The sequence below is a fragment of the Gracilinanus agilis genome, chromosome 3, assembly GCF_016433145.1.
Source record: "Gracilinanus agilis isolate LMUSP501 chromosome 3, AgileGrace, whole genome shotgun sequence".
Taxonomy (NCBI): Eukaryota; Metazoa; Chordata; class Mammalia; order Didelphimorphia; family Didelphidae; genus Gracilinanus; species Gracilinanus agilis.
The window spans coordinates 308,376,055-308,390,559 of NC_058132.1; the positions used below are offsets into that span (position 1 = coordinate 308,376,055).

The 14,505-nt window shown below is 35.0% G+C and overlaps 1 protein-coding gene across 1 annotated transcript in view; it reads left to right on the plus strand.

The window, feature by feature from the left end:
• Positions 1 to 14,505, plus strand: part of CFAP221 (cilia and flagella associated protein 221) — a 108,553-nt gene that overhangs the window by 39,325 nt on the left and 54,723 nt on the right. Inside the window, exons 8-12 of the mRNA XM_044669923.1 lie at positions 6,002 to 6,125; positions 6,222 to 6,333; positions 6,708 to 6,816; positions 8,548 to 8,635; positions 11,263 to 11,352. Of these exons, the coding sequence (XP_044525858.1) occupies positions 6,002 to 6,125; positions 6,222 to 6,333; positions 6,708 to 6,816; positions 8,548 to 8,635; positions 11,263 to 11,352 (523 nt within the window). The remainder of the gene's footprint in view (positions 1 to 6,001; positions 6,126 to 6,221; positions 6,334 to 6,707; positions 6,817 to 8,547; positions 8,636 to 11,262; positions 11,353 to 14,505) is intronic.

Sequence of the window (14,505 nt, forward strand, 5' to 3'; positions counted from 1 at the left end):
ACTTTATATATATATATATAAAACTTTCTTTTTTTAAAAAAATCCTTACTTTCTGTCTTTGAATCAATACTAAGTATCAGTTCCAAAGCAGAAGAGCAGTAAAGGCTAGGCAACTAGGGTTAAGTGGCTTGTCCAGGGTCACAAAACTAGGAAGTGTCTGAGGTCAGATTTGATCCTAGGACATCCTGACTCTCTATCCATTGAGCCACCTAGCTGCCCCAGTTCATAGTTGACTCTTTTTTTTAACCCTTACCTTTCATCTTAGAATTGATTATAAGACTGAAGAGCAGCAAGGGCTAGGCAATGGGGATTAAGTGACTTGCCCAGGGTCACACAGCTAGGAAGTGTCTGAGGCTAGATTTGAACCCAGGACCTGCTGTCTCTAGGCCTGGCTTTCTGTCCATTAAGCTACCCTGCTGCCCCAGGCCATGAATTCTTAGTGGTATTTAAAGCAGGTAAGTCTCCAGACCATTGAAACATGCTTGTAAGTTAGTTTGAATAAGTTTCAAAATCTTTTATATGTGACCTGGTGCAAAGACATATTGCAGTATTTCATCTCTGTTTGGAAATATATGTAATCCACAGTAATTCTGCTTCTTGGTATATCAGTATATTGAGCAGAATTCATCATTCCATCAGTCACAATTAGACTTCCAGGAGCATCAAAAGTAAAAACAATTCCCCAGAACATTTTAGGGTAGATGTCTTATAAGAGTCCTCAAATTCAAATAGAAACAAGAGCAATTAAAACCATACCAAAGGATCCCTGTGGTCCTTCTATTGACTTAGAAAACCACAAATTAACATTATCTATATTATGTTGTATTTTCACTTATATTGTTAAATATTTGCCAATTACATTTTAATCTGGTTCCAGCCACCCTTGGGAGTGTTACTAGCCCCATTCCCGGGAAGCGTTTTTGACACTTCTGTCTTACAATCTGAGGAAGAAGCCAGGATCTTGCAGGCTCACCTAGATTTCTTCTGACAACAATTTTGATATAACATTGAATGAAAAAGTGAGTTTTGTCAGCAAAAAAATTATATTGTTCTGATCTTTAATATTTCAGTCTTTATATTTTTCTGGACCGTGACAACTATTTTTTCTTAATAGCAATGTCAGTCAGTCAACTAGCTTTTATTAAGTGTTTACTTACTATGTGCCAAGCACTGTGCTAACCAGCTAGGAATATATATGCGCATATATATGCACACACATACACATATATATGCATATATAATACATATATGCACATATATGCACATATGCACACACAAGTCAAGGGAAAGACAGACCCCAAGAACCTTACTTTCTATTGGGGTAAGACATCATATGAAAGGAAGCTCTAAAGGGATTGGGATACCTGGCCATAGTAGAGGATATGGTTGGCCTGGGCACCCATCTTTAATGTAAACTCTGAGGGGATCAATCCAATCAGAGGGAGATGTTGCAGGATTAGAGAGTAATTCTGATGAATGAATTCCAGTGCTGGAATTAAAGAGTCCTAAGGATAAAGAGCTAGGGCATGTTGTGGCTTCTCAATGATAGCCAAAGTTTGGAGTACAGCCTAGAGAGGAATGGTTGGTATTTTTTCCCCATTAGTTTATTCACTGTTCTTATAATTTTAAAAAGTTTATGCTGCACAGTAGAGGAATGAGTAACAGCCCCTCCAGTTGCCAGGTATCTCTGATCTTTGTTTGTCTTTTGAGGATAAATAAGGCTATTTTGAAGCAATAGTTTGTTGGTTCATGGCATGATTTTTCATTTTTGACTGCACTTCAAAACCTGATTAAAAAAAAAAACCTGATTTAATTCTTTAAAATCTCCAAAAACTAGCAGTTTTCCTCTATTCTGTCATAAATGTCACTCACCCCCAAAAGTTCCCATCATTTCCACTTCTTTTAATTGGTAGGATTTGGATTCAGAATAGCATTTTCCTTCTTCAGTTCCTCCATCTTTTAAGGAATGAAAGAGTTATTAGGTCAAGTCAAAAAATTAACTGTTATATTTTTGACATAGTTAGAAGTTTAACACATGTTTGGATGATTAAAGTTCCTAATTGCTATAATATCACATCCCACCTTAAACTTGGAATCTGTTTCCTGAACTCCTCTATTTCCTCTTTTTTTGTCCAGGTGATCCATAGTTTTATATATGTATATGTCATTGGAGGACTAGTTAAATAATAGTGGAAATTCCTTTCTAGTTAGGTTAGTTTAGGTGTCTGCTGAAGTCCCTTCCAACTCTAAAATTCAACAATTCTGGTCATGATGAACTTCATACAAATGTCTTCTTTATACTTTAATCTTTAGTTCCTAGATTTCCTCATGTGCATATATCTTATTATACAATTCTATTCTGCTTTCTTTTTGCTTATCCCATTCCTTTTTCATGCCCTTCCAGAGCCATATTCCAATCCTGAGGTCTCATCTCACTAAATCTCAGTGACTTGGATTCCAAATTTACCTCCTTTCATTAGGATTGTGCATTTGTGTATAGATATTTAATGCCATGGATTTCACTGGTGGCTACTTTCTTTGATTTTGTCTTCTGTGATTTTTTTTAAGGCCTATCCATTACTAATTTTCTTCTTTCCTCCTAACTTTTGTATCCAGATGGAAATTTGTAGGTAACCTATTGTTCCCTCCTCTTTCTTTTCAGTTTAAAGTCCTTTTGATTAAATTTACCAAGATTTAGCAAGCATATTCTTATCAGCCCTTATTAGGTATACTCCATCTCTGGCTAGAAGACTGTCTATATTTAAAGCAATAGCTAAGAAACCCAAGTCCTGATATAATTTTCTGTGAATCAGTGTTAACAGAACCCACTGTTCACTTCCAAAATATGTTTTTGTCTTCTGATATCCTTGCCTTCTCTTATTGTGATGAAATACCACCTGTATTCCTAAAGTCTCCAGTTACTTGCTAGACTTCATACTCCTTAGTAATTCTTTCAAGATTATTTTAACATCAAACATAAAATTCTCCATTTGACTTTTAAAGCCCTTACTAATCTGACCCTTTCCTACACTTTACTTTTCCTTAGACTTTACTCCCCTTCGTGTATCCTACAATCCAAAGACACATCTCCTTGCTATTCTCCCACATGATGCTCCATCTCCTAACTCTGTGCCTTTTCACTGGCTGATCCTCATGCCTGGAATACTCTCCTACTTCATCTTCACCTTTTGGCTTCTTTCGAGTCAGTTAAAGTCCCTTCTGCAGGAAATCTTTCCTAGTCCCCATTCATGATAGTGCCTTTCCTCTGAATTTACTTCCAATTCATCCTGTATAAAACATATTTTTACATAATTGTTTGCATGTAATCTTTTCCCATTAGACTCTGAATTCCTTGAGGAGAGAGCCAGTTTTTGTCTGCAACGTAAGCACTTAGCATACTGCGTGGCATACATAGTAAGCACTTAATCAGTGTTGGTTGACTTTACTCAGTTTTTTTTCAATGTCACTTGGGACACATAAATCACTCGAAATATATAGTAATCATCAGGTCTTGGATGGTTCTCCATAACATGCTGAATACATACCCAGGCAAGTCTGTAGATTTCTTTCATTATTATCAGGTCAACAAATAGTTGCCTTCATACCCTTCAGCAAGGAGCCAACCATCTCTCCTTCCTTTGAACATTACCAAATGATTTCTTCCTTGATATAACCTACAGATCCATATGAACATTCCTTGAAGGGACAGGCTGTTCTTTCTTCCCCCCAAAGAGTCAAAGTCTCTCCTCTTTGGGATAAGCCTAAATATTATATATTAACACAGTCCAATATTTTCCACTACCTTTTAAGAAACTTTCCTTTTATTATTATGTATGTCTTCCATTTTTTAAAACTATCATTTCATTCTCTTATAATTTGGAAAGAGGCATTCTTCAAACTCCCTTAAATATTATTCTAGGTGGGAGATAAGTCAGCATGTTGAGCATGGATAACAAATTACTTGGATGAAGAGACTTGATGTAAAAAATCCCCCAATTACCCAGTTATCCTTGACTTTTTCCTATCCTTCTCTAGCTCATTCAGGCAGTTGCCAAGTCCTGTCAGTTGTACCATAGACAGTAGCATTTGTATATATTCTCTTCTCTCTACTATTATAATCGCCACCCTTTTCATCTGTTCTATTGTAATATCCTTGAACCACTGTCCCTACATTCTGACCTCTCCCCTTTCTAATCCATCCATCTAATACAACAGGCAATACAGTCACAACTGATCAGAGCTTCCACACCAACACATAGTCCTTCATATGGCATTTGAAGCCTTCAGTCATTTGACTCTTGCCCAACTTTCTAGACTTATTTCATGTTATTGTTTCTTCATTAATTATACAGCCAAGCAATTAAAATTACTCAGTTTGAAAATATGTCCTTTCCTTTTCTTGCCATTGGATTTTTGTGTGTACTCTCCTACTTACTGAGAAAGGCTCCCTTTCCTCATTTGAGACCCCATTCATATGCTACCTAATCCATCATACCTTCTTCAATTCCCCCAGATAGAACTGATTTTTATTGAAAAAAAAATCAACTCTCTTACCTTACATCTAAAAATCAATATTGTTTATTGGTTCCAACACAGAAGAGTGGTGAGGATTAGGCAATGGGAGTTAAATGACTTACCCAGGGCACACAGCTGGTAAGTGTCTGAGACCAGATTTGAATCTAGGACCTCCTGTCTCTAGGCTTGGATCTCAATCCACTGAGCCACTCAGCTGCCCCCTAGCATTGATTTTTAAAAATTGATGAATTCTAAATGTGTTTTTGGTTACCAGCAATGCTCTATGTGAAAGGAGTAGTATAAAAAGCTATCAAGTTTACAAATGAACTGAAAATAAGGTTGGCTGATTATACAACAAATACACAGTCAACCTTAAGATTCTAAAAGAACAAGAATAGGTCTCCAACTTATTGTCTAGGTCTAATGTGGAAGATTTGTGGGAAAATATGGCCAAGACTGGCCATAGATAAGAAATAGTGGAGGAAATTTGATCAAGCTGATAGATTCTTCACTGAAATAATGGATCCTTCAAAGACCTCCCAAGTAAAGTGATTGATTACAAGAAAAGGCTAAAAATTTACAAGCATGAAAAAGAACAGAAATTGACAAAGTACCAAATGGTTGTCAAAAACGATAAAATCGTAGGCCAAAGACTGCTGACAGTGAGTTTCCTAATCTAAAGTAATCTCTGGCTCTAGTCCCCAACCGAGGACAAGGACCTTTTTGGGAAAACTTAATAGCCGCCTAGCTGTGTCTGAAAGATGTGGGCCTCTGTGTGGTTTAATGGAGAAAAATTATGACCTTGAAATCAGAAGTCTCACTTTTGCTACTTACTAGTTGTGTGGCCTATAGGCTACAAAATAAAGTTCTGTGATGCCATTCTTTCTAGGAAGAACCAATTGCTACCATCCCATGGCTTCACCATGTGCCCTTAGCATCAGTGAAATACAGTGACATACTGACTATCCCCTCCACATCTCAGAATAAACTATTCTTAAAGCTTCTTCAGATATGACTGGGTGGTGGTCTCTCCACATGTGTCCTTAGGTGTTTTGCAAGTACGGAATATTGTTCTGCATTCCTATGTACCTCTTTTGAAAGATTCTCTCAGAGCGTGATAGGCAGTATTCTCCATTTATTGGTGAGGTGAATGAATACGTGCTCTTAAGATAAAAATATAATTTCTTTATCAAAAGATCAGAATAGATATTTTTAGGTAAACTATAAAGTCATTTCCTACTGGTTTCCATTGTTTTTTTTTTTACTTCTTTTCTTTAAGGATGCAAAAATGTCTAATTTGATGTATATAGATATAATAAAGAGGACTGATTTTAGTAAATGGCAAATAGATTGAAATGTTTTCTTAGTTTTTGAAAACTTTTTCTGTTTAGGTGTAGGTATTAATACTTTATAAGGTCTGGAAGATTTTCAGGAAGAAGCACTCAGATTATATAGTAATGTAATATCTATTTTTTTTGAATCTCAGTTTAGAAGATTTTCAGAAACTTAATAAACTCTCGAAGAAAATTAAAATTTCTCCTGAAAAGATATACAAATTAGAATCTAAGAAAACACAACCTAAAAAGACCAAATATGTAAACATCTTAAAGGTAAAATTGCAAATACTCTCCAAAAAGTCCTTTTTAAGTATCAAAAGGAATAACATAAATAAGTTAAATATCTTTCCCATTGACTTTGTCCTGTAGAAAATTGAATACCGAGACTTGAGATTTCCAACAGATTTAGCCTCTCCTTTTGCTGTGGCAACTATTTTAAATCAAGAAGCAGGAAAATTGAAGCATAAAGAATTAAGAGAAGGTAATGCAGTCAATCTCACAAAATTTAATCTCTCTGAAAAAGGTGAAAGTATAACTGCTTTGATTGTACAAGAATAATTAGATCAAATTGTTTACCATTGTGAAGGGTGGGGATAGGGAGGGAGGGAGATAGTTTGGAACTCAAAATTATAGAAAATGAATGTTAAAAATTGTTTTCCCCTGTAATTGGGGAAAATGAAATATATATTTAAAAATATTTCTCAAAAAAAGAAAGAAAAAATGACCATTATCCCACTCATGATGTTTGCAAACAAACTTGGTTGTCAGCAGTTTTTTTTGCCACAAATGTGTTTCCCGTTTGCAAAGAATTCTCATTTGATTACTGGCATAATAATTATTTGATATCATCTGCAGTTTTGTACAATAAAGATGAGTTCTACAAAACGAAGCAAATGAAAGAAGCTCTGTTTTTAAATAAGGTCAGATGGGACACCATTGAAGAAGCAGATAACTACCTTAAATGGTAAGTATCAGTTCTCTGTTTTGGTCATGTGATAGATGATTTGAAGCGATGACTCATGGAATCACAATAAAATAATGACTTTTACTGTATTTAATTCCCTAGCATACATTTAATCATTCTCTTCTACATATCTTCCCTCATTTTTTTTTTACCCTTTGATTTCAGAGCATCCTCATTCATACCTGCCTTCAAAGCATTATGTCCCTGGCTCCCACTATTTTAGTTGCCTACTCTCTCAATTTAAAATGCCTTCCACCCTATTCTGCCATGGGAAATGGAGCTCAGAGCTCCTCTAAAAATAAGGAGTCTCATATCATAGAGTGGTATATGGCTCCTTAAATTTGATTTAGGTATCACTTCTTAGCTATATTTTGTAGGTAGGGGTAAAATTTGTATGAAAAGGCTACTTTCACTAGATTAGCACAAATATGTCGTGTGTGTGTGTGTGTGTGTGTGTGTGTGTGTGTGTGTGTGTGTGTGTGTGTATAGATGGATGAATGGATGGATGGATGGATGGATGGGTTATACCAGTGATTCCCAAAGTGGATGCTACCCTGGTGGGTGCTGCAGTGATCCAGGGGAGCGGTGATGGCCACAGGTGCATTTATCTTTCCTATTGCTATTAAAATTTTTTAAAATTTTATTTCCAGGGGGCTAAGTAATATTTTTTCTGGAAAGGGGGCAGTTGGCCAAAAAAGTTTGGGAACCACTGGGTTATACTTAGGTGGAGCAGTAGATATAGCCCAGTCAGGCCTGATGTCAGGAATACCCAAGCTTAAATCCAGCTTCAGAGCCTTACTAGCTCTGTGACCCTGGGCAGTCACTTAATCTCTGTTTGCCTCAGTTTCTTCATCTGTAAAATAGGGATAATAACAGCACCTATCTCCCAAGGTTGTTATGAGGACCCAATAAAATAATAATAGTAACATTCTTAGGACAGTACCTAGCACATAGCAAAAGTTATATGTGTTATTTTCATTTAAATTTCATAATAAAAGCTATTGTTATAAACTAAAGTTTTAACATTAAAGATCTTTACTAGAATTAAGTAGGCAGTCAGTAGACAAGAAATGACCCTCCAATGGTTATCTCGTCTATTCTTTTGCTTTCTAACATCCATCACGAGAAAGGAATTAGTTTTAGAAGTATATAGATTATCTAGGTACTCCCCCCATTCTTAGGAATGGAACAGCAGAGGTCCAGAGAGGTGTTAAGCTATTTACCCAGAGCTAATGCACCACAGCTAGTTATTGCCACAAGCAGGACACCAGACTCTCAGGCTGTTATTCTCTGTTTCTCTCTAATCAATGGCCATAGTTAATATCCATCGCAGTTAGGGAAAACCCTCATTCTGAACCAATACTCTGCTTCAGTTTAAGCTTTTGTCCTTTTGTCCTTTTCTCTGATACTGCAGAATCTGTGGTGTCTATGCAAAAACCTGTCAGATAACGGAAGACAGTTACCAGAGACACCACTGACCAGAGATGGCTCTCCTCTAAGCAAGAGGAAGAGCCCATTGTTTCAGGCTATCTTAACCTTTTAACATATTCCTCTTTGTGACTGATGAAATCTCACTCAGTTCTTTTTCTCTTGATGAGTCTCTGCTGCTATATAATTTCTCTTTCCTTTTAGAACTGAGGATTACAGATAGGAAGTCTTAAATTTAAAATGTGACTATATATTAATTTAACAACTTCTTTTTAAGGCAGAATCTGTTTCCTCCCATTACAGGCAAGTGCGCCTTGGTAAAGATCCAATATCTTCTGAATATAAAGAAGCTTTTCAAGAAGAAACAAGGAGATGTTGGCAGGTTTACCAGGTCAGAATTTCTGGTAACTTTATATGGAAAAAAAAGGACAAGTATATTTTGTCAGATATGTGTGCTTTTCTTATATATAAAAAGGTTTATTTTCCAGTTGCATCTGGAATGCATATCATGTGTTCAAATAGATTTTTGTTCTCTTCTTTCAAAGGTCTAGCCTTTGAATATGTATATATATATGAATATGTATATAAACATATATACACATATATAAGTATATATAGAGACCTACCTGAATTTTAATGTTTCTCTGAATGAAAAAAAGGATTCATTTGTACTGGACTCAAAATGGGTTTCATTTTTTATGTTGTCTGAGTACTACTGTATCTTGAAAGAAAAATTTTAAACATTTCCTACTGTAATCCCATAATTGCTAACTTTTCTATTATATATTGTTAGTAACAGATCTGTAGGCAAAGGAGCACAGCTATTGCTACACAGTGGAGATGAGATAAAGGGTACCATCAACACCTGGTTTAGGGAAAGCACATATATTTTATTTTATTATCTTTTAAACACTTAACCTTCCTTCTTAGAATCAATACTGTGTTCTAAGGCAGAAGAGCAGTAAGGGCTAAGCAGTGGGGGTTAAGTGACTTGCCCAGGGTCACCCAGCTGGAAAGTGTCTGAGGCCAGATTTGAACCTAGGACCTCCCAATCTCTAGGCCTGTCTCTCAAGCCCTTGAGCTACCCAGCTGCCCCTTAAAGCACATGTATTTTAACTATTGCTATAGTGCTTTAAGCATCAAGGTACCATTTTCAGACAGGGATGTTCATTGTGCAGCGATGTGTGAGAAGCTGAGAGATCAATGGACAAGTAAGCCTCCAAAAAGCCAGTACAGGATTGATTGCAATCATCAGATTTTTTTTTCCTTTGCCTCCTTCAGAGAAAAAGCATCCCAGAACTTGTGGCATGGCTGTGTTTTTCTGGGTATCCTCCATGGTCTGTGATCAGGTGCTTATTACCCTTATTACCCCAAAATGGACAGAATGTAATTGAGAGGAACATAAGTGGTGATCGATAATGTGCCTTGAAGTTTTGGCCCCTGAGCTATACATATCTGATTCTCTACAACTAAACTCTGCACCTTATCAGGGGGAAGAAATCCTAGGAGTAGGCATCTTATTAAGCATGTTAGCTGAAGATATATAAAGGAAACAGCTTACTCTGCTAAGTTTGTCCTATATCAATGTTAAAACATACAAGGTGCTATTGTCAAGGTTGAACAAATATGCAAATTATTATATGTATGTTCAGTTCTAAAGTGCTTGTTCATATGCTAGGAATTTAGTAATTGAAATATAAATACTAAAAATGTTTAAAACAATATGAAATTGTAATTAATTTAATTAGTATTAAAGTAATATTAAAATATAAAATAGGTGAATATTTCCTTTTTATTCTAGTCACCTGATGAAAGAAGAAACTACCTCAAAAAATTGTTAATCAAAGTTAGAATTTTTTATTTCAAATCCAGAGTTTCTGAATGCTACCTTCTAAGGTTTTCCTGGCAATATGGCTTTCTGGTTCTTCAGAGTGGTTGAAAAGAAGAATTACTAGAATAGCATAGACTGTCTCTGAATGACAAATTAAAACTTTTATCCCTCTAATGATATACTTAAAAGGAAGATTATTTTGGCACCTGTGTGGTGGAAGATGGATGGGGAGAGAGGAGAGACTAGAGGCAGGTGGACCGAGTAGAAAGCTATTATAGTAATGCAGGTGAGAGATGATGGCAGCTGGCTGTGAAAGTGGAGATAAGGGGATGGATATTAGATATATTGGGGAAATAAAATCTGCTAGACTTTGCAACTGATTAAATATGAGCAATGAAGATAAGGGAAGAGTAAAAGGTGGCTCTGTGGTTGGAAACCTGAGTGATTGGAAGGATGGTTGTGACCTTAGAAGAAATAGGGAAGTTAGGAAGAAAGTCAGGAGAATAATGAGTTTTGTTTTGAACATGCTGAGTTTGAAATGCTTGACTGGCATATGAGTAAGAGAAAGACTTCTATGGTATGGAGGCAAAGTGTAGAATTCAGTGTAAAAAAGATAGACAAAAATAAGAGAAAACTAAAGTTTATGCCAATATTTGTAGGAGTGATATCTTTCTAGTTCAGATATTGTCAGTTCTGACTTCCAGGAAAGAATAGAAATAATTCAAAGAGGTACTAAAAGTCAGTATTCTTGGTTTACATCATGCCATTTCATTTAGATAAATCAGTTTTAGTGAGCTTTACACATTGATGGGATATCAATTTGACTCCTTTTAACTCCCTATAGTTCCCAGAATGGATGTTGTAGGTTTCTTGAAATTGGAACAATGGTTCCTAGGTTTCCTGCTTGCTAGGACTTTCAAATGCAAGATTGTTCCAAGATGGCATCCTCTGTTGACAAAAGTAAGATAGCATATCTGAAATCCTATCAATTTCATTTTCCCACAATTTAAACTCCTTTTTCAATTGTTTCAAATTAGAGTGACCGTTTGGATCAATCATACCTTTCAACTATTCCCACTAGGAACTCCTTCAGGGAATTTGATTCCCTCTTTCCTGTTTTTGTTCATTTTAAGCAGAATCAACACTTATCTACTTTGTAAGGAACTGTAATATGTACTTTTTTGAAGGTAACAAGAGGAGACCCAGTTTTGGAAGAGGAATTTGAACGACGTACTTCAGAAGTTGATCATTCACGAATCTACCGAAAACTAGAAGAGGTATTTCTCGTTCATTTAAAAAAATGTATTTGTTTGTTGGTTAAATTAAAATTCCCAGATATTTTCCTGTTTTCTGTCCTCCCCACACTAGAGGAGGCATCACTTGAAAAAAAAGTATTATATATAAACTATGTCTTTTGTGTATCTATTTATCAATTCTTCCTGTGGAGGTAGACATTTACAAGTTATTTTTCAAACATTAATTCTATAGCTGTATATAATGTTCTTTTGGTCCTACTCATTTTGTTTTTCATAATTTCATGTAAGTCTTTCCATTTTTAAAAAAATTAACCTGCTCATCATTTCTTATAGCACAGTAGTATTCCATCACAATTATATGCCACAACTTAATCAACCATTCCCTAGCTGATGGGAATCTCCCAAATTGAAATTCTTTTCTACCACAAAAAGAACTGCTATAAATATTTTATAGCATATAGATTCTTTTCCTTTTTCCTTGATACTTTTAGTACATACCTAACAGTGGTTGCTGGCTCTAAGGTATACATAGTTTTATAACTCTCTGGCTATAATTCCAGATTGCTCTTCAAAATGGTTGGATCAGTTCACAGTTCCACCAATGATGTATTAGTGCCCCCATTTTTTCATGTCCCCTCCAACATTTGTCATTTTTCCTTTTATCATTTTAGCCAATCTGATAGTCGTGAGATAATATCTCAGAATTGTTTTGATTTGCATTTCTCTAATCATTAATGATTTAGAACATTTCTTCATATGACTATATATGGCTTTGATTTCTTCATCCAAAAATAGCTATTCATATCTTTTGACCATTTATCATTTGGGGAATGGCTCACATTCTTATAAATTTGACAAAGTTGTCTACATACTTTCAATATGAAACCTTTATCCAAGAAACTGTCTATAAAATTACTCCTCCCCAATTTTTTGCTTTCCTTCTTTTTTTTTTCTTTAAACTCTTACCTTCCATGTTAGAACCAACATTGGTTCTAAGGCGGAAGAGTGGTAAGGGTTAGGCAATGGGGATTAAATGACTTATCCATGGTTACACAGCTGAGAAGTCTCTGAAGTCAGATATGAACCCAGGGACCTTCCATCTTCAGGTCTTGCTCTCAAATCCACTAAGCCCCTGGCTGCTCCCTCTAATCTTGGTTACATGCATTTTATTTGTACAAAATCTTTTAAATTCAATGTAATAGGAATTATCTATTTTACATTTCATAATGCTTTTCTATCTCTTGTTTATCATAAATTCCTCTCCTATCCACACATCTGATAGGTAATATATTTCCTGTTCTAATATGCTAATCTCTCCCATTATATCTAGGTCATGTATCCACTTAGATCTTATCATAGTAAATTATATGAGATATTTGTGAATACCAAGTTTTTGCCAAACTGCTTTCCAATTTTCCCAAAAATTTTTATCAGATAGTGAATTCTTGTTCTCAAAATTCGAATCTTTATTTTTTATTAAATACAAGGTCACTATAGTATTTTTTTACTATTTTTAGTTATATGCCTGTTCTGTTTCCTCTTATCTACCATTCTATTTCTTAGCCAGTACCAGATAGTTTTGATAATTACTGCTTTATGATATAGTTTAAAATCTGGCACTGCTAGACTTCCTTCCTTTACATTTAAAAAATTAATTCCTTTCATATTCTTGACTTTTTGTTCTTCCAAATGGATTTTGTTATATTTTCTCTATCTCAATAAAATTAATTTTTAGTAATTTAATTAGGATGGAATTGAATAACTAGGTTAGTTTAGGTAGGATTTTCATTTAATTGTATTGGCTCTGCCCACTCATGAACAATTATTATTTCTCCAATTTATTTAAATCTGACTTTATTTGTGTAAAAAGTATTTTATAATTCTGTTCATGTAGTTAATGGGTTTGTTTTGGAAGGCATATTTCTTCTCTTTTAAAAAATCATATTAATCAATGGTCTATTTGTTTTATTGATTTTTTCCATAAAATATATTATTTTTGTTTTATTATTTCAATGTTTTTCTTATTCAATTTTTATTAATCTTGCCTTTAACTTTTGGTTTTCCAATTTGGTGTTTAGTTGAGGATTTGAATTTGTTTTCTTCTATTTTTTTAAAATTGCATTCCCAAATTATTGATCTGTTCTTTTCTCTATTTTATTGATATAAGCATTATGTTTTTTCCCTAATTATGGTTTTTGCTATATCCCATAGGTTTTGGCATATTGTCTCATTATCATTCTCTTCAACAAATTATTTATTATTTCTATGACTTTACATTCTTTAGCCTATGTGTTCTTTAAGATTAAGTTATTTAAGCTGTGTGACCCTGGGCAAGTCACTTGACCCCCATTGCCTGTCCTTACCATTCTTCTGCCTTGGAGCCAATACACAGTATTGACTCTAAGATGAAAGGTAAGGGTTAAAAAAAAGATTAAATTATTTAGTCTCCAATTAATTTGATTTGAACCTAGGACCTCTCATCTCTGGGTCTGGCTCTCTAATCCACTGAGCTACCTAGATGCTTGCTAGAAAATGGCTCTTAAGCTGATTCTTGACAGAAACTAGCTATTCTAAAAAGAAGGGGGAGGTGTTTAGTCTAGAATGGGGAATAGCCAGTGCAAAAGCATAAAAGTAGGAGATTTCATATTTTGTATAAGGAATAATAAAGAATATATAATATGAAACCTAACTTGGGTAGGCCATAGTGTGTATGGAGAGAAAGAAGTTTCATATGGCAGGAAAGATAGATTAGAGCCAGATTGTAATGGATTTTTAAATGCCAACCAGAGCAGTTTATATTTTATTTTAACAAGAAGAGAGAATCATTGGAGTTTATTGAGTAAAAAGGTGATATGGCCAGACTTTTGCTTTAAGAAAATTACTTCGGCAATTGTAAAGAAGATAGGTTGGAGTAAAAAATAGACTTGATATAGGGAGAACTAGAAGGCTATTGCATTAGTCTGTGTAACAACAGGAGGTGATTAGGGCGTGTACTAAGGACAGTACAGAAATGTCTAAGTGAAGGAGGAAAGGAGATAGTTGAAAGATATGTAGAAGTAGAAATGACAAAATTTGACAATTGAGGGGATATAGGCAGTCAATGAAAGTGAGCAGTCAAGGTGCCAAGTTGGATAAATGAAAGGATGGTGGTGCCTCTTAACAGAAAGAGAAAAG